General features: G+C 33.1%; 1 protein-coding gene across 1 annotated transcript; it reads right to left on the minus strand.

Moving 5' to 3' along the window:
- Nucleotides 1–1,128: 1,128 nt before the first annotated feature.
- Nucleotides 1,129–24,097, minus strand: LOC114339462 (homeotic protein proboscipedia). Its single transcript, XM_050644751.1, has 4 exons — nt 23,942–24,097; nt 20,942–21,239; nt 14,584–14,904; nt 1,129–2,371 (listed from the first exon to the last, which is right to left on the minus strand). Exons 1-4 carry the CDS (start codon nt 24,095–24,097, stop codon nt 1,452–1,454), a joined length of 1,695 nt encoding a protein of 564 aa, XP_050500708.1. The 3' UTR covers nt 1,129–1,451.
- Between the last annotated feature and the right edge of the window lie 409 nt (nt 24,098–24,506).

The following is a 24,506-nucleotide window of genomic DNA, read 5'->3' on the forward strand; positions in this document are numbered from 1 at the left end:
CTCATAGGTGTGCATTTGTATGTATCAATATTCTGAAATGTCAACAGTTGCAAACCTTTATTTCAAAATTTTTTTCGAATTTGGCTTTCTATTAATATTTGTGCAACCAGATAATGTTCTAATTCTGGTTTTCTTTTATTGTAGCATTTGACTACTTGTAACGCCGACCTGAAGATGATCTGTATAATGTAGAGATCGAAACCGGTCGTCAAAGTATAATTAAATGATTGTGAGTAAGTCTGTGTTTCATACTACATTTAATATGGACTCACATATGCAACCCATTCAATATTTAAAATCAATTATGTTCTATTTTTCACTTTTTCCTAAAAAATTCCAAAGGGTTCTCTTATTTTCATCATAACTTGCTTAGCTTTGATGCTATCAACTTCGTCTGGAGCTCACTTGATAGGTATTCTTGAATAACTTGACAAGTTAGTGTTTAGTAAGTATATTTGATAAAATGCATCGTTTTCCCGTCATTTAAACTTGAATACTTAGATTTGAGTACTAGCCGAGAAAAATATCCATTCAATCACCTATAACTCATTTTTAATTAATTCTAAAAGGTTTTCTAAGTAAGGAATCTATTCGATTCTTTATTATCTTCAATTTTGGTAATCGTAACTTTTTGGTAAAATCTTATAATTTTTGCATTTAAAAAATCTTAATCTTTAATCTTTAATTTTTAATCTTTAATAACTCAAAAAGTATTGACTTATTTTAATAACTTGATATAAGCCTTACACCTAAAGGTAGAAAGGTAGAAAGTAAGTAAGTATGTAAGTAAGTAACTTGATATAACAAATTTTGCTTAACATTTGTCCCTCTATCGATTTGTGGGGTTATTTTTAATAAAATTCTTTTTACCCCCGAGAAGGGGTGGCATCCACCCCAGGGTAAAAGCCGAAGTTGACACCATGACATTTTTGTTTCTTGAGGTATCCTTTAACTACTCACCAATTTTCATGTAAATCGATGGAGGTTCAACGAAATCGGACGTGAAAACCTTTAGTGACTGCACTAATTTTCCCCTTTCGCCCCTTATTTCTACTTCCTGTATCCACTGAGGTGTTAGCTTGTAAGAGATCATAATTATCAATATACAATGGACGCATTTCACAGGACAAACTCCCTATTACTTATGACAGTGATTACTCCTCATTACTTATGATATTAGTCTTTTATGTGAAAGTGGAATTTACTGCATTGGAACAATACATAACTTTGAGACATAAGTTTTGATTGTTAAAAAGTCAATTGCCTTGAGACCAGCTACGTATTACTAATTCATTAATTCAATGTCATGCTATATTGTCTTCTAAACAAAATTATTAAATATAAACGGAATTACTTACGAAATAAACAACGAAAACTTTAAGTAAAACCAATAAACTTTAACAATAATCAAAAATATTAACAGCTAACTGTACATTCTTTAATTGCACTGATCAGATTTGATAATATTCGGGAGTATAATCGTTCGCTAAATTACTTAAAAAATTAAAATCCGAAGAACTATTACTACTTTCACCGGGAACTGGAACTTGTGTTTGGGATTCCCCCGCATAAAACTGATGAAAATTGTTATAATTCTCATTGTTTTCTGTCGGAACACTCGCAGGTGGCGTCATGATTGCGGTGGTACCATTATTAGTACCAGGAAAGACTTCAGTACCCATACCATAGGCGGGGTCAGTACCACCTCCTGTAGCAGGAGGCATGTGGTTTGAAGTGTAGTTGTTTTCGTAATATCCAACTTTGCCTTGGTACTCAGCTGGGTTTTGCGCCTTCGGAATCACGGCTTCTGTTGGATAGTAGTTAGCAGTATGGTCATGGTTTAGTTGGACAGAGTTTTGCATTTGGACTGCTTCATTACTCTCATTATTGTAGCCATAACCATAATGATTGTAGCCAGAATGTTCACCATAACCTTGATTGTAACTATTCTGTCCCATCGTATACTTTTCAACATTAGACTGATTATTATAGTAGTACTGCTGTTGGCTAGCGTATCCAGAGTAAGCTTGCCTTCTGCTATTATATTTAACATGTCCCATAGTTCCAGTATGATTCTGCCCTCGATGGTAGGTATGTGCGTCATTCATTCCGCCGTGTTCTTGGTTGTACATATCTGCAGAGTACATCTGCGACATCTGGTAGTGTTTAGATCTGTTGTCCGTCCGATAGTCGTGCTGGCTGTTGTTCATGTTGTACTGATTAGGAAAGTGTGTACTAGATGCACCTCTAGAGGCGAACGGTGGAATGGCGTTAGGAATATTCTGGATTGTTACAGTAGCAGAAGCTATTGCTGTTGCAGTAGTAGGGGATGATCGTGGAATTTGCTGGTACACCATGTTAGTAGGTAAACCTATAAAGAAAAACGTTTTAATAAATGTTCTGTCTCATATCACACTTTTAAAATCATTGTACAACTAATACTAACATTATTGCATTCACAGGGTATTTTGTAGATACAGTTTAATGCCCTGTGAATGCAACAATTTCGACGTGGGAAAAACTGCAAGACCAGTAAGCGTCATGATTAACGAACATGAAACATAAGTACATCAAAAACAGGGATTTCGACAAATCACAGATGTGCAAACATGCCTGGGACAACTAACACAGACCACAGTGGAAAGATGCATCAATAATCATGAAGGAAACATACATGAAAAAGAAAAACATCAAAGAATGAGCCTTCATCCTACTAATTGAAGAAAAATTTGTAGCAAATCCATCAGCAGAGTGCATCAAATTTTGGTTGCCAATACGTAAAGAAGAAGTGAACAACAAAAACATAATAGAGAATAAGAAAATGTGAAGCTCATATCTCTATCGTACACTACACTAATGCAACACACAATACATAAGATATTAACATTTTTTTTATTCCAAAAATTCATTATTACGGACACTCCCAAACATAGAATCAGAAAACACACAGAATTATTGCACAAATACACAGAATAGTCAGAATTTGGTGTACAGTAGAGCATCAAAACATTCACCCTCATGTCTTTCCAGCTAAGGTTGGCTGTTCCCTACAACCATCATGGTAAAGTAAAATATTTATTGACTGGGATGTGACATAACCTTAATTATAACAACAATTGGTGGTAGTACAAAATTTTCAACAAATAACCCTTAATTATTTTTTGATAACAATTTCCGGAGTAGAAATCGAACCCTTAAATATTTTTAGGTAGAATATGTAATAAATAAATCATTACAATCTAACTAGACCAGGGCGCATCTGTTTTGAGATGGATGTGAGAGGTGGCATTCGGATTTTTGAAAATAAAGTTAGGTGACACCTTCAGTAATAATAATTGACTTATGCTCCTTCTCAAATATGCCCGGAACATTAATAAAAAAATTAAAATATTTAAAAATTTCGAAAAAAATCGATTTTTTTCTGCTTTCTTTGCTTATAGCTTTAAAACGATTCGTTTTGGAACAAGCGGCGGCCTCCTTTATTTCGATAGACTTATCCAAGCTTTTTTATGTATTTTGACCCGTAGAACACGAATTTTTTGGGTAACAGTTGATTAGGATGTCGATAAGATTGTTATAAACAAAGAACTTGAGGAATTACATAACAGCGATTTTTCGTAGAATGAGATATTTTTTGTATTTCTTGGATGCAACATGATTTCTAAGCAAAAAATGTTCTTACAAGTTTTTCGTAGGATGCATAGTTTTCGAGATAAACGCGGTTGAACTTTCATAAAATCGAAAAATTGCAATTTTTGAACACGAATAACTTTTGAACAAAAAATAAAATAGCAATTCTGCTGACAGCATTTGAAAATTTAAGTCAAATATACCGGTTTTGATTATTTGCATTGCTAAAAGTTAATGTTTTGATTTTTAAACAAGGCTATTTGTTTATAAGCCAAAAAATTGTTTATAATTTTAAAGCATTGCTGAGGTCCCTTAAATAATCCAATTTTAATTCTGTAAAGTGTATTAGATAGGTAGAGCGCCTCTTTATATGTAAAAAGAATAGCCAACTTTTAAATGGTCTACTTTTTGTTCAGAAAGTTTTTAAAAAATTTGAACTTTTTTAAAAAAATTTAGATTGCAAATTTATTATGCAAAATCTATTAGGTCGATTTTAATGAAATTTGGTAGAAGGCTTAAGTATGTTATACGAATTTTCTAAGCGAATTACTAAGGTTCTAAGTGCCACCAAAGTGGTAAAAAACATTGAATAACAGCAGGCTTATTTTGCCCACTTGTTTTGTATTTATTGCTATATTGCAGAAAGGATAATACTTTAAGACATTTTTATCCAGTCGTATACCATACAAAATTCAATTATATTCATTTTATTTCTGTATGACTTTGTTCCAAAACGAATCGTTTTAAAGTTATACGCAAAGAAAGTAGACAAAAATCGATGTTTTTCGAAATTTTTAAATTTTTTAATTTTTTTATTATTGTTCCGGGCGTATTTGAGAAGGAGCATAAGTCAATTATTATTACTGAAGGTGTCACCTATCTTTATCTGTAAAAATCCGAATCCCACCTCTCACATCCAAAAATAGACGTTTTTTCACAGATCAGCCCTGGTTTAAACTGTAACTAATCCGATATGAACATAACATTTAACTTAACACGCCACAAAAAACAGTTCAACAGTTTTAGAACGCTATTTAAGATTCTCTCCTTAAACTTATAAAACAACAGTGGAAGAAGTTATGTTAATCACATGAAAGTGATGTCAATCGAAAAACAAAACAAAATGCGTCACAACCTTGCACAATAAACGGGCACATAATAAATTTAACCACCTGGGATGTCGGATCGATAGCAGCCTAATTCCTGATCTAGAAATAAGATCGAGAATAGAACAGGTCAGAAAATCTTTAGAATATAGATATAAAAGGACTGCTATGTGATTCTCGAATAAAACTCGAAATTCAACTACATTTATCGAAATGCTACGTCTCGTCTGGTCGACACTTCTCTATGCATTTGTGAAGTGGACCCTTCAAACATCAACCTTAAATAAAGTGGAGGCCTTTGAAATATGGATCTATCGGAGTTAGAAAAACATCATACCTAGGCCACACATGCCATCTCAGACAACCCAGGCAACCAAGTAAAGTCAATAACGTCGACGAAACGTCAGTTTTTGGTTGAATATATATACGTGTTTGAATATTACGTCATATATACGTCCTTTGTAGATGATTTTAAATACGTAAAATTAATGACATTAAAATACGTTTAAAAAAACGTATTCATTGAAGACAGCTTAAGTCTGACGTCACAAAATTGGGAGGAGCCTATTGACTTTGACTCCAAACGATTTCGTTTATAACGTTAAGTTAAATAGTCATAAGAAGTTTTTCATTTATTGGTTACGTGCTTTGTTTGGTAAAATAAGACGTTTCATTCAGATATTTATTTGAAAAAACGTGCTAATTAAGAGATTTTTCTTCGTTTTGCTCAGGTGAGTTAGTTTAATGCCGATATTCTTCCTGAATACTTTTGAGGTTATGTTTTTGGTGTTTATTTTCTGTTAATGAACTAATTATGTGTTATCGAGTCTAATTAAATTAATTCTTAGCCTTCTAAGATTTCTTTAGCAGTGTACAAGATTTAGCTATGAAATCGTGAAGAAAAATGATGCTCATATATTATTGTATACAGATATTTCCAAGAGTTGTTCATGATTCTTTTTGATTTAATGTACAGCGTTAATTTAAGATATTATGCTGGATAATTTATTAATAAATTATTTATTAGTTTATATGTTGTTTCAGTTTTCATACAGTAAGTATACAGGGTGAGGCAGATAAAGGGCCTATTAGAAATATCTCGAGAACTAAAGGTAAGAAAATCATGAAAATTGGAATACAGGAGTTTTGAGGTGTGAATATCTCTTGAGGTGTAAGTTCTCTTTGCTACTTCCGGTTATACCGGAAGTTGATTGTAAGTTCGTTTTTTTTTAAATAGGACAACCTGTATATTTTTACATTTTTGGATTCTCCTCGATTTCTTCTTTCTTAAAATATAAAGTTTTGTAATATTATACAGGGTAGGTTAAAAGATAATTACGTTTTCTTATTAATTTCGTAGCAATATTCGCACCCTGTAGGATTGTAGGAGTTTGACATAATAAACTATATTTATGTTCAAATGATTTTTAGTAAAGTCTACTATTCTTAGGAATTATTGGTATAGTTACATTTTTCATTTTAGTATACAGGGTTGGTCGAAACTCGGGATGAGTATTTTCTGAGTTTTCTTAATTGGAACACCCTGTATTTTAATATTGTAATGAAATGTTATTTTATGGTACTTTTTAATTTCTTAAGCATTCCCTATACCTAACTGCTTTAGTTTGTGAGTTATTGGTGATTCAAACCAAACATTAATTGCAACACAAAATATGTTAAATTGTATTAGGTTGGCAGTGAAAATATTCAATCACAAATAATTTTTTGGAAATAAATACATATTAATCTAGACTGATACTTAAAATTGCCAATAATGGTTCAGCTATCAAAATGCCATCGAAGTTAAGATTGTTGGTGCGATTAACAATTAAGCACAAATTAAAGCAGTTAGGTATAGGGAATGCTTAAGAAGTAAAAAAGTACCATGAAATATCATTTCATTACAATATTAAAATATAGGGTGTTCCATTTAAGAAAACTCAGACAATACTCATTCCGAGTTTCGACCCACCCTGTATACTCAAATTAAAAATTTAGCTATACTAATAATTGTTAACAATAGTAGACTATATTAGAAATCATTTGAACATAAACAGAGTTTATTATGTATGTCGAACTACTACAATCCTACAGGGTGTGAACATTATTATCCTTTAACCTACCCTGTATAATGTTACAAAACCTTATATTTTAAGAAAGAAGAAATCGCGGAGAATCAAAAAATGTAAAAAGATACAGGGTGTCCCATTTAAAAAAACGAAGTTATAAGCAACATTAGGTATAACCGGAAGTACCAAATATATGAAAATATTTTCATTAAATAGATCAGTCTTCAAAACCCCTGAATTGGGATACACAGCATCTCAATAAACATCATATTACAAATAAACCTTTTAATAATTAAATGCCCGTGGTAATGTTTGTTTAATAAATACGAGTAATCTAGTTTTGCATGCTAGTATTTGATACAAGGTCGAGTTGCAATAATATTGGGTGGGTGTTTATTAACAGTCAGCACTTTAAATCACGGTCACCTCGGCTTACCAAAACAGTAAATAAACAATAACCGACTTTAATTATATTTTTACGAAAACAGATAAATCAATTAGCAGTTGACATTCGACGGGGTAACATCGATTTCAAGTAAATAATATACCACCAGGTATTTTCTGTGATATATTTAACGTGTAAATAAATGTCTTAACAACGAACTATATTTACTACATCAACCCTCATAGTCAGGGTAACCACCCCTAAGTATCCAGGGTGGCTCAGAAGGCAGGAGCCACCATATGGCGATCCAAGACCAGGCGAGAACGTAAGGAACAAGCAGTCTAGAACGAGAAATGGGAAAACACGTCAATGTTCTGGCACCTCGACCACCCTAGAACAGTGTGGTATGCAGAAAAGGATGGAGACATCAGGCCCGAGACGGAGCTGAGGTATGGAAAATGGACAATGCTATGGAACGTGCAGCGAGGACTTTTTGGTGATACGAACACAAACGTGTAAAAGTGGTGAGTCCATATTATCTATTTTTATGGTATTTCCTGATTCGTATAATATAAAGTATAAAGTATAAAGTAATATTAACGTAATTATCATTTAAGACGCACATTACCTTTTAAGTTTTACCTATTTTTACTTAATTATTCTATTTTAATTTCCTTATGATACCAATATTTATCAAAATATACAGAATTTTTTTTTAACCCTGATATTAGTTATTATAGGACGTAATGATACATTTTATTTGATACTGATTTTTATATGATTTTTTATATATTTACCAACATATTTTATCTTTGCTGATTCTTATCCATTTATTATGGGACTACTGATTTTTATTACACTTTTGTTGGCTAAGCTGTAGACCCCTTATTAATGGTGATTTATATTGAGTGATATACTGATTTTTTTATGGCAATTTACTATATTTTTACTATTTTTGACATAATATTTTTCATATATATTTACTATACTTCGTAAGACTGTCAAATTTATGCGTTCGTTACGGGTACAGGAATAAGAAAATTATGAATAAATGAGTAGCAACAAAGTTACTTGGGAAGATTTCATCAAAATAGTTGAGGAGATTACGCAAGAAGTAACAAGACAAAGTAGAAGGGTCTTGAAGAAGAAAGTACCTAAATCTAAGGATATACAAGAAGAAGTAACGACACAGCTAATTAAATTGTATAACAAATTCACACATTTAACGAAGAAAAATTGGGAAGCGCTATCGGACAAACAAAGAGAAGCGTGCAACAAATATTTCGGAAAAATAAGAGACAAAGTTATACGCTCATTTCAAGCTGTAAACTTAAGGACAGTAGTTCCAAGTTCAATACATCAACTAATGGACAAGGAAATAGAGGAAGAACAAAGCGACGAAGAAGTAGAAGAGGAAAAAAGTGACGAGGAGATAGAGGAAAAAATTGACGAGGAAATAAAAGAGGGAAAAAGCGACATAAAACAAGAGATAAAAATATTAAACATGGCTCTGACAATCAACGAATTTTTGAATATTGCAAGCAAGGTATTGCCCAACGAGTTTGATGGAAGCGCAGGGAAATTACAACCATTTTTAGACGCATTAGAGTTACTTGGAAAAATAGCAGAAGGACATGAAGAAACAGCAATAACATTAATAAAAACAAGATTGACTAATAAGGCTAGAAATCTGATAACTACAGAGGATACGATCCCACTTATAGCAGCGGCACTGAAGAAAGAATTAAGAGGTGACAATCCGAAAACGATAATAGACAAGTTAACAAAGAAAAGGCAAGGAAACAAAGATGCAGCAGTGTACGCATCCGAAGTAGAGGAATTAGCGGAACAGTTGAAAGTAGCATACATAGCGGAAGGAATGCCATTGGAGCTAGCGAAAAAATACACAACGGAAACAGTTGTAGCAACAATGAAGCGAAACGTTAATACGGATAGAGCAAAGTTAATACTGGAGGCAGGTAATTTCACAACACCGCAGGAAGTAGTATCTAAATTTTTATCGATTGATACGACAGAGGAGAACACACAGGGAAGAGTGTTCAATTATAGGACGAATTATGAAAATAGGAGAGGACAACAGCAATACCGAAGAGGATACCACAACAAATACGACAGAGGAAGAAGAAATAACTTCGGACAACGGAACAAAGGAGAAGAAACAGGAAACCAACGGAATTATTCCAACAGAGGATATAGACAATTCAACAACCAAACGTACAGAGGAAACCAGAGAGGAGGACGAAACAGAAACGTAAGGCTACTTGAGTTAGAAGACAGCCAAGAGGAAACAGAAAACCAGCAGTTGGGGTTTTGAATGAACGAAACAAGGAAAGTACACAGTCAGAAGTGGAATATAATATTTACAACTTCGACTTAAACCTAACGAATTTTGTACGAATGAAAACAGGAATCCTAGAAAACACAAATACCTTTATCATAGACACAGGAGCTGATATTTCAATACTGAAATGTTCACAAGATTTTATGAAGGAACATGTGAAACCAAACACAAAAGCGAAAATAAAAGGAGTAACTAAAGGAGAATTACAAACAATGGGAGAAGTTGAAACAACACTAGAAGTAAAAGGATCTCGATTTGAGCATATCTTTCAATTAGTGGAACCTAGCTTTCCTATTCCAACCGACGGAATCATTGGGAGAGACTTCATTTCAAATTTTCAATGCATACTAGACTATGCTAACCTTAAAATGCACATTAAAGAGGACAACGATTGTTACATTAGTACAAACATTTTGGATAATATAGATAATGACACGATAATAATACCGCCCAGATGTGAAATTTACAGAATCGTAAAAATTTTTCAAACGCTGAAGAACGACAGGATAGTGGAACAACAAGAAATACAACCAGGAATATTCATAGCGAGAGCAATTATTTCAAGTAATAATCCGTACATCAAAATTTTGAACACAACCTACGAAACAGTAAAAGTAGAGACAAACGAAATCAAAACATTAGACATTAAATTATTCAACATATATAGACTGATCAACGACAGCAAGGATAGGAAAAAGGAATTACGGGAATCATTGAAGTTAGACATTCCAGAATACATACGCGATAAGTTAGTATCTTTATGTGAAGATTATTCAGATATATTCGCCCTAAGGCACGACATGCTAACATGTAACAACTTCTACGAGCAGAAACTGAGAGTTAAAGACCAAACTCCGGTATACATTAAAAACTATAGGACACCTCATGCACAAACAGAGGAATTAAACCGGCAAGTGCAAAAACTGAGAGACCAAGGAATAATAGAACCGTCTACATCAGAATACAACAGCCCAGTAGTACTGGTACCGAAAAAGGCGATAGATGGAAATAAAGCATGGAGATTATGCATAGATTTTAGACAACTGAACAAGAAAATAGTCACAGACAAATTTCCTTTACCAAGGATAGACTCGATACTAGATCAACTAGGAAGAGCAAAATGGTTTTCAGTTATAGACTTAATGTCAGGTTTTCACCAGATACCATTAGAAAAATCATCGAGAAAATACACATCGTTTAGCACAGAAAATGGAGCATTTCAATTTACCAGATTACCTTTTGGATTAAATGTAAGCCCAAATAGCTTTTCAAGGATGATGTCAATAGCATTTTCGGGATTAACACCAGACAAAGCATTTCTTTACATGGACGATATAGTAGTAATAGGAATATCTGAAAAACATCACCTAGACAACCTGAAAAAGACATTCGAGACATGTCGAAAATTCAATTTGAAACTTAACCCAGGAAAATGTCAATTTTTTAGAAGAGAAGTAACATATTTAGGACATGATCTTTCTCAGGAAGGAGTATCACCAGACAAAGCGAAATATGCAACGATTGAACAATACCCGACACCTACGACAGCGGAAGAAACAAAAAGATTCGTAGTATTTTGTAACTATTATAGACGTTTTATTCAAAAGTTTGCTGAAATATGCAGACCACTCAACAGATTATCAAGAAAAGGAGTAGAATTTTTTTGGTCAGAAGAATGTGAAAAAGCATTCAATAAGCTTAAATCATCTCTGATGAAGCCACCGATCCTAAAATATCCAGATTTCAATAAACAATTCATCCTAACAACAGACGCATCCAACGAGAGTTGTTCAGCAATTTTAAGTCAAGATTATAACGGAATAGACCTACCTATAGCATACGCATCAAGAAGTTTTAATAAAGGAGAATGTAATAAACCTATAATCGTTAAGGAATTACTAGCGATTCATTGGGGAATTAATCATTTCAAATGTTATTTATATGCAGCACCAACATTTTTAGTAAAAACGGATCATAAACCACTAACACATTTATTTGCAATGAAAGAACCAACTTCGAAACTTACAAGAATCAGATTAGATTTAGAGGAATACGATTTCGAAATAGAATACATAACAGGGAAAAATAACTATGCAGATAGTCTTTCAAGAATAACATTACATCAACTAAAGAACCTATACATAGACAATACCCATATATTAGCTATAGCACGAGCTCAAGCAAGAGAAAATAAGAAGGAAGCAAGGCAAACGAAGGCAGAAAGCGAACTCGCACTACAGCCAGAAGCCCACAAACAGACAGTAAGAAAGGTACTAAATAATTTAGAGGCGCATAGACTACCAATTTTGTCTTTTGGAGCAGAACTAATCTCACCAAGGCTGAGCATTAGGGTCAAAAACAAAATAAAGTGCAGCAAGAGCATAGCCACAGGATTCAATCATTTCGATTTAAACCAAATGTTGGCACAGCTTGATAAGCTGGCGGTAGAGAATGCAGTACGTAAAGTAAAAATATACGTAAACGATATTATTTTTAAAGTGTGCACAATTGAGGAATTTATTAAACAAGGAAACAAAATATTAAAGAATGTTGAAATATACAATATGTGAAGTACCAGAAACAATAGAAGAAGACAAAGAAAAACACAGGCTAATAGAAGAATATCACAATCATCCGATGTTTGGAGGACACGTAGGAAATAACAGACTCATAAAGAAGCTAAAAGCAAGATTTAGATGGAAAAATTTGGAAAAAGACGTAAGAAAATACGTTAAACAATGTCATAAATGTCAAATTAATAAACCGAAAAAAACACATGTCGAAGAATTCGTGATATCGGACACTTCTTCCAAACCATGGGACATAGTATATATAGATACGATAGGTCCATTCACTAAAAGTAACGAAGGTAATAGATACTGTATAACAATGTTATGTGAACTTACTAAATACGCGGTCAGCATACCCGTGTGCAATAAAGAAGCAGATACAATAGCCCGAGGAATTTTTGATCATTTCATACCAACATACGGACTCATGAAGCAAATAAGAACAGACCAAGGCACAGAATATAAAAATGAAGTAATGCAGGAATTAACAAAGCTATTAAAAATAGAGCACAACTTCTCAACGGCATACCATCCACAGTCCATTGGAAGTTGCGAAAAACTACACAGAACATTAAACGAGTACGTAAGAGCATTCATAGATGAAGACAGAGAAAATTGGGATGTGTGTTGCAGGATGTTCACATACTGCTACAATACAACCCCTAACGCGTACCATGGCTACACACCGTTTGAACTATTATATGGCAGGAAGGTTAACCTACCAGAAGACCTTACACAGGAGGTTCAACCATGTTACAATATGGATGCTTACTACAATGAGTTACGTTACAAACTACAAAGCGCACACGAGAGAGCTAGAACCTTCTTACTAAAGCACAAAAAAGAGCGACAAGAAAAGAATAAGCTCAAAGCAACACCACAACAATTTAAAATAGGAGACCTAGTCCTGGTAAAAAGGGAAGAGAATGGTAAGTTTGATAGTCTTTATGTAGGCCCTTTCACAATAACAGAGGTAAATAATGTTAATTGTAAGATCAGATCGGAAAACAATAAAATCAAGGAAATACATAAGAATAGACTATATGCTTACAATCCGAGAACACCGTGAGTGACAAGTGAAACGGGAACAGTCTAGATAACGAACATTTTCACTTTTATTTTTTGTATCTAATTAGTATTTATAGGAAAAATGTATATATTGTACTTCGTAAAACGCAGCAAGTAATTAGTGGTACTATTAGAAAAATTTTCTTCCTTTTCCGTAGTCAGAAAATTTTCGGGGGAAGGGGAAGATGAATTGGGATACACAGCATCTCAATAAACATCATATTACAAATAAACCTTTTAATAATTAAATGCCCGTGGTAATGTTTGTTTAATAAATACGAGTAACCTAGTTTTGCATGCTAGTATTTGATACAAGGTCGAGTTGCAATAATATTCAGTGGGTGTTTATTAACAGTCAGCACTTTAAATCACGGTCACCTCGGCTTACCAAAACAGTAAATAAACAATAACCGACTTTAATTATATTTTTACGAAAACAGATAAATCAATTAGCAGTTGAGATTCGACGGGGTAACATCGATTTCAAGTAAATAATATACCACCAGTTATTTTCTGTGATATATTTAACGTGTAAATAAATGTCTTAACAACGAACTATATTTACTACATCAACCCTCATAGTCGGGGTAACCACCCCTAAGTATCCAGGGTGGCTCAGAAGGCAGGAGCCACCATACCCCCTTATTCCAATTTTCATAATTCAGTTGCCTTTACTTCTCGAGATATTTTTAATAGGCCCTTTATCTGCCTCACCCTATATATAAAAAGTGAAATATTGCATTGAGATTGAGGGTATTGTAAATCTATGCATTTTAGAGAGTCTCCCATTTGGCTTTACTTTTAGCCTTTGGGCTAAATTTAAAACAGTTAAATGGAAAAATTGCAATATCAACAATGCCCATACGAATAATTATTGTGTATTTTTAAAACTATAAAATGAAAAATAAATCTAAAAAAACGACCTAAAAACTACGTTTTTGATACCACGTATTTAATACGTGATAAAAATGACGTCAATTATGGTGGGACAAATTCATGTGACTTTCGACGTCGAAAAAATGTGATAAACTGACGTGATTTGGTGATAATTATGACGTCTTTTCAACGTTTTGTAAACGTTATTTGGTTGCCTGGGAACCAAATGGTTGCCTGGATGCTGAACTAATAGTGAAAGGAAAGATCGAGGAAAAGGGACGACTAGGAAGGAACAGACTACCTAAATCGGAAGGAAGAGGCTAAATTTTGAACATCTAATAAGAACAGCTGAAGACGGAGAAGAGTTTGCAAGTGTAGTAGCCAACCTCACTTGATGAGAGGGTACTTTAAGAAGACGATGAATACAAAGAAGTAAACGTAAAACTCACTATTGTAACAAATACCTTAAACATAGTTATTGTTGAAAATATTTTTTTAAGTTGGATTAATGTCTTACTTAGAGGTCCACTCGGTATCCCAGGCGTGCCCGATGAGCTCTTCGGCGACGATTTCGTAGAAATACTCTCATTTAGACCGATACCAATGTCTTTACTATGACTAGGGCTTGGGGAAATTTTTCTTACTCCTACTTTTCTATCACATGAATTGGGCGAGTTTCTTCGTCCCTCTATTTTCACCACTACGTTGTTCGGTATTGCTGAGGAGTTCTTCTTGGATATCCTCGGAGATGTTTGTGGTCCGCTACCTTCGTTCGATCTCGAATCTTCTTCGTTCATGAGTTTATCGAAACTACCTGCACTGCCGATGCTGCTTGCACCTAAAACATTATGGTCATGTCAATACAATAATTATTGAGTAATTATTTTGATATTGATATGAGAACAAAAACACATTTTTGTACAAAAGAGTTTGTCGTTGATATATACATTTTTTTGTGTCAGTAACCTATATGAAATCATCTTCCTGTAGAGGAAACATCACCTGTACTAATTAGGCATTTGGAAAAGTTGCCGAAAGAAATAAGGAACAGGAACAAATACCGAAAGAATAGTCTTAAGCTATTCTGTTACCAATTCGCAAAAAAGGTGAGAAAAGTTTATGATAAAATTATTACAGGGAAATAGCACTCCTAATAGTTATTTATGATATAAATGTTAAAAGTACACGTTTAAGGCACGCATGTGAAAGTTTGCAGAATGAGCGATAGCGAGTTCTGCAATTCACATGAGTGCCTTAAAAATGTACTTTTTAACACGCATATCATACAATATTTTTTCTACAAACGTAATTACAGGACAATATCTACAAAAGCTTTTACTTGAACTTGACTGACATTCCATTTTTATATTTTTTTGACATTACATCAAAATTGCCTATACTGTCAATACGAACTGCAGTGCCTTAAAAATATTTTAAAGCACTAGTGCCTTAAAGTAGCATTTTTAACGCTCGTGTGGAGTGCTAAAAATTGCATTTTAAACACGGTTGTAGAAAAACATATAAAATACTTTCAGTGCATATTATAAAAAAGATAAGATATCACAAAATATCGATTGTGACATAGGAGAATATTAATATCGATTAAGAAGAGAACGCAGCACGTGGATCAAGTTTTCCTGCTGCGTAAAATACAAGCAGAAAGCCACAAATATGAGAACTCGACAGTGGCACTATTTATCAGCTTTAGCAAGGTTTTGGCTGAGTGAAACGGAAATAAATATACAAACTATAGCACTACGTGAAATGGGAATTGGAAAACAATTGGTACGAAGGATAAAAGTGACAATCTAAAAAACAGAGAATATGGTGAAAATAAATGGAAAAGAAACAGACAAGCTTGAAGTCAATGAGAGTCAATCACTGTTGTTCAGTATTCTTCTTGAAATTGCCAAAGAAGACGGAATCGGCAGTATAGGACTCGTATATCAACAAAAACATAAATGCCTAGCATTCGCTGATGACGTAGTACTGATAGCTAGGGGTAAACAAGAATTAAAATAAATGCTAAAAAGACTAGAAGCGAAAGCGACCAAGAAACGGATATACGTAAAAGAAGAAATAACCAAATATATGGAATGGACATAACGAGAATACATACAATGACAATAAACTGACAATAATCACAAAAAAAATTATATAAATTACAAGAAGTAGAAAAATTCCAATACAGAGGAGCTTCATTCACCAGGAGACCAAATACGAAAGAAGAAATCCAAGTGAGAATTCGACTGGTAATCGTTGTATTTTTGCTCTAAACAAGTAATTAAGAACTAAAATAATATCTAGAATGGCTAAGATAAGAACATATTAAGACAGCGACAGTGAAACGTGGACGATAACCAAATCCGAACAAGTCATGCTCCAAGTGTGGGAAAGAAAAGTCCTCAGGAAAATATTTGAAGAAAAGCTATGAAATGGAATGTGGATAAAACCACCAAATATAGAACTAGAGAAAGAAGATGTATGTACAATCGGATATCGCAGGGATCACAAAATCACAAAGGCAGAGAAGGTTAGGACGTATCTAAACGATGTCAAACACGAAACCACACGAGACCACAAAAGAAGAAGAAAGGTAAGCCAGAAGCCAGGTAGAAGAATGATGTTAAAAAGACAAAAGAAGACAGTACAATTTCAAGTTGGAAAAAAAGCAGCTGGAAAACGATAGGAAGCCAATGTATGGGCTTACTAGGCCTGAAGAACTAAATTTTATATGTATACAGGAAACACCATGTTCAGTCACTTATATTTTCGCTTTGAACTAACCACAAAAGAAAATAAAAATATTCGACTAAAAATAACCAAAAAAAAACGGGTTACAATAGGGGTTAGCAAAAAGGTAGATTACATAACGACGAAAAATAATAGGAAAAGTAGTTAATCCAAAAGGTCGATCAGATATTCATACAATTTTTTAATTTTCTGTAGACATGCGAGACATATTGAAAAAGGCAGGAATATTTAAATTCACAAGATTTTTTTATTTACCTTAATGCCTCGACAACTAATGGCCATTGACTTGGTACTTGGTACAGTTGATTTTGTAATCAGATACCTAGTGTAGTATGTAGTGTGTGTGTTGAATAAATGTCTTGTTACTTTGAAAAGTTGACAATAATTCACATAAGATTGTTAAGATTAATTTATAGTATTAATCAGGCGAAAAATGTGCATTAAAGATCTTTTATTTTTGACCACATTCTTTACAGTTGATACAACAGTAATTTTAAAAATATGTTGAGGATAGCAAGCTAATTAAGTCTGATAATTATAGGCGTAACCAGGGGGTTTTGGGAATTATAACCCCCATTGGGATGTACTTTAAGCTCTTTACGCTTAACACCATACCAGTCGGAGACCTTCCAGTAGTTGTAACCCCCCTTTCAGTAGTTGTAACCCCCCTTTCCAGTAGTTGTAACCCCCTTAGGATTATCCTGGTTACGCCTATGCTGATAATTGCAGTAATCGATATACGTAAAATGATCAATTTTTCAAAACTTTAAATATACGGTGTTGAAGGCACTTATGGAATAAAATTATTTCTGCCCTTGTTTAAAAAAATTATAAAAAAGAATGTGTGTGTACTTTGTACGCACGTAAGAAGTTATACTTCTATCATACGATTTCAACGAAATAAATATACTTAAAAGTTTATTTGTATTTTATTTAATTAATAAACTAAATTTGATATTACCACTTTCAAATTTTTTTTATTAAAACACCAAAAATTAAAAAAAAAAAGGATTACAATCGTCCGTGTCAGGGTTTGAACCAGGGACCTTCGCGTTATGTAGTCGAATGCTCTACCAATAACCCATCAGGGTTTTGTTTTTACGGCTTCTGGGACGTAATTACAAACGACGGTGACAAATAGATCAAGTGAAATATTAAATATAAAAATGTTTAAAATACTTATTATCTTACTCCCAAGGAAGACAAATCCAAAGACACAAAAACTATAATAAATATATTTACTAAAAACACTAATATATTATTTTCAAACCTTAGTTGCGCTGATACATAGATAAATTGAATGATTTAGCAACTAACAACATACTGTCGGTGTGCGCATGCGCCAGGGAATGTAAAAATTCAGCCTCGTGCCTAAATAAGTATACCTTTAAAAAACGCTTAGACCCGTCGATTTTTAAATAAAAACACTTTTGCACTTGTGCACTTTTTAAACATAAATTTAAATGTACATGGTGATTCATGCATGTCCAACAGAGTCCATAAGCTTTATTTTTAATGGGACACCCTGTATATTTTTATATTTTTAAAAGGTGCCTAACAACCTAACTTCAATGAACTAATCATGTAGGGTGTATTATAAATAACACAGGGTAAAACTATGAAATTATAAAGTATGGAAACCAATTATGGAATAAAATTGTTTGTGTCCTTATTTTAGAAAATTATAAGAAATACTGGGACACGTCAACTTTTAAATCCAAATGGGCGCTTTACAAACGTAAATTTAAATATAGAGGAAAGTACAGCAAGTACAGCATAGTCCATGATCTTTAGTTTAAATGGATCGCCCTGTATATTTTTATGTTCTTAGAAGCTTCTTCACAACCTCATTTCAAAAAAGTGTAAAGTTATCCATGTCATTATCAATATTACAAGGTAAAATTTTGAAATTATTTATAAATTTCTTAAAACAGTAAATACAAAACCCAATAGAACTATACATAGTTTAGAAAATGTATGTCTTTATTTAGCTAAATAATACTACAGGGTGATTGATTAATAGGGTAAAGCTCAATAGCTCGGCTATAGTAATAGATAGCAATAAAAGTTAATAACAAAAATTTTAGCCACCTTTGAGCTTCACATTACAAAATTAGTTAGAATGTTACAGGGTGTTCGATAACAAATTGGCAGACCTAATTTATGTTTTTTTTTTAAATAGAACACCCTATATTTTATTTTATATTCGAAATCCTGTTAACTTATCCATCACAAAAATATAAAGGTTTGTAATGTTATACAGGGTATTTACAAAGTTATAACCAATTTTGTATGAAAAACGTAACAAGTTCAACTCCCTGTATAAATAAAAATAAGCAAAACAGCAATGGTTTATTAATGCCATATTTTTTATTTATTGTGAAAATTTTTAAGAATTATTGATATTGCTAATTTCCTTTATATCAAATACAGGGTGAGTCAAAACGCAAGTACATTATTTTCTCAGTAATGTTAAATAGAACACCCTGTATTTTATATCATTATTGAAAAGTAACATTACCTTACTTTAATTTTTATATAATATTTCCTATGCGAAAATTTATTAGTTTTCGAGATATTTTCATTTTTCAGATCAAATTATTTTAGGTGTTTAAATTTATTTAAATTTTAAGTAAGCCATGACTGAATTGACAATTGAAGATTACCGATCGTCAATCCGGTAATCAATGTAACACTAGCAAATAAAGAAATAAAAATAATTTATTAGTAATACATTTTACAAACCAAAACACAACCACTACATGCAACATTTTTGAAACAATTAAAAACTATCTTTTTATGTAAATGCAACAAATAAACAAAGAAAATTAGTAATAAATTTTACAAAAAAAACACACAAACACAAAATACAATATTTTTTGAAGACAATTAAACACTACTTTTGTATGTAAATGTAACAATGTAACAAATAAAGGACGAAACATAATTTTTCAGTAATACGTTTTGCAAAAAACATGTTTGAAAAAATTAGAAGCTACTTTTAATAAAATATTTTTAATATTTAATTACATAAGGTGTTCAAAATTATCTCTTAACACATTTATGTACGCCTACAAACGATCATTGAATGAGCTATTTACTCTACGGAGCATTTGTAAATTAACACATCGAAATACACTTTGTATTCTATTTTTCATCTCATCCCTTGCTGTTGGAGGTATTTTGTAAACTTCATTATTAACGTAACCCAAAAAAAATCAGTCCAGTTTATTAAATTCTGGTGATTGAACTGGGTGGCCACGCTACTGGTCCATTGAAAAATGAAAATATCTCGAAAACTAATAAATTTAGACATAGAGAATGTTATCTAAAAATTAAAGTACGGTAATGGTACTTTTCAATAGTGATATAAAATACAGGGTGTTCCATTTAAAATTACTGAGAAAATAATGTACTTGCGTTTTGACTCACCCTGTATTTGATATAAAGAAAATTAGCAATATCGACCATTCTTGAAAATTTTGACAATACGTTAAAAAATATAGCATTAATAAATCATTGTTGTTTTGCTTATTTTTATTTATATAGGGAGTTGAACTTGTTACGATTTTCATATAAAATTGGTTATAACTTTGTAAATACCCTGTATAACATAACAAACCTTTATATTTTTGTGATGGAGAAGTTAACAGGATTTTGAATTTAAAATAAAATATAGGGTTTTCCATTAAAAAAAAAAACATAAGTTTGGTCTGCCACTGTGTTATCGAACACCCTGTAACATTCTAACTAATTTTGTAATATGAAGCTCAAAGGTGGCTAAAATTTTTGTTATTAATTTTTATTGTTGTCTATTACTATAGCGGAGCTATTGAGCTTTACCCTACTAATCAATCACCCTGTATATAATAGTATTTTAATAGTATAAGAAATAATTTTATTATACCCTATATGAATGCCTTCCATGGTTGAAGTGCTTTCCATCCTATATAAATGAAACATGAACGTTTGACCTAAGGCCCAGCGTCCAGAGAGCAACTGATTTAAAACTAAGGTCTGAAACCGATAGCGTTGGCAACTGAAACTGCTTTCAAACTAGTTTTCAACCATTTTAAAACAGTGGCATCGTGGGCGCTGAAGCTAAAAGTAACTTCACTTACCATTACTGTTGTTATTAAAATTGGTATTATTGTTCGTAGCACTGGGTGTGTTGTTATTGTTGCCTCTAGTAGATGAAACGTCTGACATTTCTTCGTGAGAATTACACAAACCCGCTGTAGGCATCTCGCAACCTTGGCAGCTCTTTTTTGACATTTCTTCCTCGAGAAATTTGTCAGAAAGTTTAGCGCTTTTACCACCCTCGCTGGTCACCGAGTCTTTGTCGTCGCCGTCTTCTCCTTGTTTTCCTAACGTTTGTCGTTTGTGTTTCATTCGTCTATTTTGGAACCATACTTTCACCTAAAAAATAAAGATCAGAAAAACGTGAAAAAAGATTCAAAACAATATGGCTTGGTAACGTTACAAACGTCGCATCTTTGATATTTTATTTTTAAATAATTATTTTTCTTTATTTTCTTTAATATTTCATTAGTAATAATTTTCTTCTATTTGTTTTACCAGTTTTCTTCGTTAAAAACTCGTTGGTGCCCTCGTTTATTATCCTCTTTTATTATCCTCTTGTATTACCCTCTTTTATTATCTTTTATTTAATATATCTTTTCATCTAAAATCTAAATCATCATACTGAACATACCCCGTATATTCTTGCTCTGTGAGTATCTGTTTTAATACGGAACATGCCTAACTTCCTACAGTTCACGCTGTCATTTCAATTCTCAAAATAGTGGTGGTAATGTCATAAAAGGCAAAGAAGCTTCAAAATTAAAACATTTTTATTTCTGGACGATCTTTCTCTTGGTTTTTTGGGAATAAAACCACTTTTCTCCCTCCGGGAACTTCAAGCATCCTCAAATCGCCGGCGATACAACAACGAGGACCATGTCATCTGAACTGCAACCACATCACCAAGACTGCAACGACCAACATCCGTAGGCCTGGTGGAATACAGCATTTAGAACCACAGCGCCGGTTGCAGAAACAGCAGTACTATTCGACATCAAGAATTTACCAGCAAACCAACACCACAAGCCATGCATAAGTATAATCCAGAAATTGTTAGTTTTTGGCAATAATTTGAATATATTTGTTAATCCACTTAATAAGTCACATTTTTGTTATATTTTTATGAACAATAAACATGATTAGTTAAAAATATTGGTTTATTTGCTTCATTCCGAATTTTCATAGTTTATTTCTAAGATAAGGATAAGACGAACACACACCTGAGTGACTGAGCTAAGCTAAGGGTGTAGCGATGGTTATTTTGGATGATTGAGGTAATATTTTCGAATATTATTTCAATTAGCTGGGGTAGTCCAACGCCTTTTTTCGTTTCAGCTTTGCTTTACGTATGAAACAATTGCATTTCCGAAGCTCTTCCGAAGTTGTCCCGAAGCTTCGACCCCGAACTTTTTCAAAAACCCTGTCATACTGATAGCTTCTTTGAAATGTCGTGAAGATAATGTATATGTAGATGGAGAAATGCATGGTAAAAAGTATACATTGTTAGTGGATACCTGAGCAACCAGAACTATTATGCGACCGACAGTTACAGACAGCCGTAAGAAACTTTTACCAATGATAGGTTCCGATTGCGGACCGCCACAAGTGAAAATGCCAATACCCACAGAGAAATTCAGATACAATTTTAGGAATTGGAGCATAAAAGTTCGTCCATACTGTCAGAATTGTTGACATCGAAGAGGATGTTATATATTAGGAATGGATGTCATGAATTTGCATTGATTGCAATTGGATTTTAAGAATAGGGTAATCAAAGTTGGTAACGAGGAGGTATATCTTCATCCACATGATGACAGCACTATGCAAGCAGTCATTAAAGAAGATATAGTTGTGCGTGCAAGGGGTGAAATGATCATAATAGCGCAGCTGCGGGAAACTATGAAGAAGGATTACCTGTTATGATGGAACCTTGGAACCACGGCGAGGAGGTTGGCCGAGGAATCATAATTGGAAAGGAATGGTTACTTCTGCCAAAGAAATTCCTGTAAGACTGGTTAATGTCAATGACTACCCAGTGACCATCAAGAAAGAGACAAAAGTAGTAACCGTGACGTCCATAATCCGTCAGACGACAACATCTCATAATTCTATGGACAAGTTCGGCCAAATGGTGCAGTTGCTTGCCAGTTTCTAAATCAGGTGGAGAAATGGATTAAGGCAATTTATTCGACTGTTTCGTGACATCTTCGTACCGAAAGAAGGAAAGACAGGAATAACTATGTTTGCCAAACATAAAATTGATACTGATAACGCGAAGCCAATTCGTCAAACAGCTTGATGATTATCAGAGGCGAAGACAGAGAAAGCTGAAAGGACTATCCAGGAAATGAAGAGAGAAGGGATGAACCTTCTACCAGCCCATGGGTCTACTTGGTGGATCTGGCCAAGAAGAAAAACGGAACTATGAAGTTCTGTATGGACAACTGTTTGTTGAACAATGTTATCGAGAAAGATAGTTATTCTGTCTTGGATAGATGTCACTTTGAAGTTCTACATATTTCGTTTGTGGTTTTATCGATAGTCGTTTTTACCATCTTGACAATTTTATTTGCTAGACCCATCTCTTTCACTGGTTCGTACAACCAAGTTGTACTATGTATAATCATCTTAAATAATAATCCAACGGACGACTACCTTGTCTAATAAAACGCCAGTAATATCAAAAATTACAATAATATCGAATGCTGTAAAATTTGAAAATACAGAATCTGTATTTTCAAATTTTACAGCATTCGATATTATTGTAATTTTTGATATTGTAATATCTGATAATTGCCATTCCTTTGATATATTCTGTTAAGATCTGTCATAATACATATTTGTATTTATACTCATAAAATTATAATCCGTCTCTTTTTGTTATAGATCTATCATTGTATTTTCAACAATCGGTTGATTTTTAAACTTTCTTCTTAGAAGCGTCCCATCAGGTAAAGCAGCCATTACTCGGCTGTTAGTCCAGATTACAAAGTGAAAAGTGAAAAATCGAAAATCAATTAATAACAATTAAGTGTTACCTGTCGTTCGGTGAGATCTAAGGACGCTGCTATTTCAATCCTCCTCGGCCGACACAAGTATTTATTGAAGTGGAATTCTTTTTCTAACTCTAGTAATTGCGTGTTGGTGTAGGCTGTTCTGAGTCTCCGTGGAAGACCGTTTTCTGAAACAAGCATAAAAAATGTAATTAATCATGATCAGGATGTTCTATTGTTGGGTAAAATAAAGTTTGTATGCGGGGAATCCTTACGATGGGGTGTATTTTTAGAACAGTTTAGAGGATTATGTTTATAATTTGATTTAACTGTTTTTCCAGCCGACAGAGAAAACGAAGTGATGCTGCTGAATTAGATATAAACTGATCTTTCATGGGTAACATATTCATACTAATAAAATCAGCATAAATTAAAATTCAGTCATATTTTAGTCTACAGATTTCTGGGTAGACTGTTTGTAAAATCAACAATTTATAAAAATAAAAACTAATTTTTTGTATTGTCATATTTAAGTTTTTGTCACTAATAAACAGCAAAATGTCCTCTGCTAACAAATTAGTATAATACGTACAGTTGAGTCCCTGAATCT

The sequence above is a fragment of the Diabrotica virgifera genome, chromosome 2 (genome assembly GCF_917563875.1).
Source record: "Diabrotica virgifera virgifera chromosome 2, PGI_DIABVI_V3a".
Taxonomy (NCBI): domain Eukaryota; kingdom Metazoa; phylum Arthropoda; class Insecta; order Coleoptera; family Chrysomelidae; genus Diabrotica; species Diabrotica virgifera.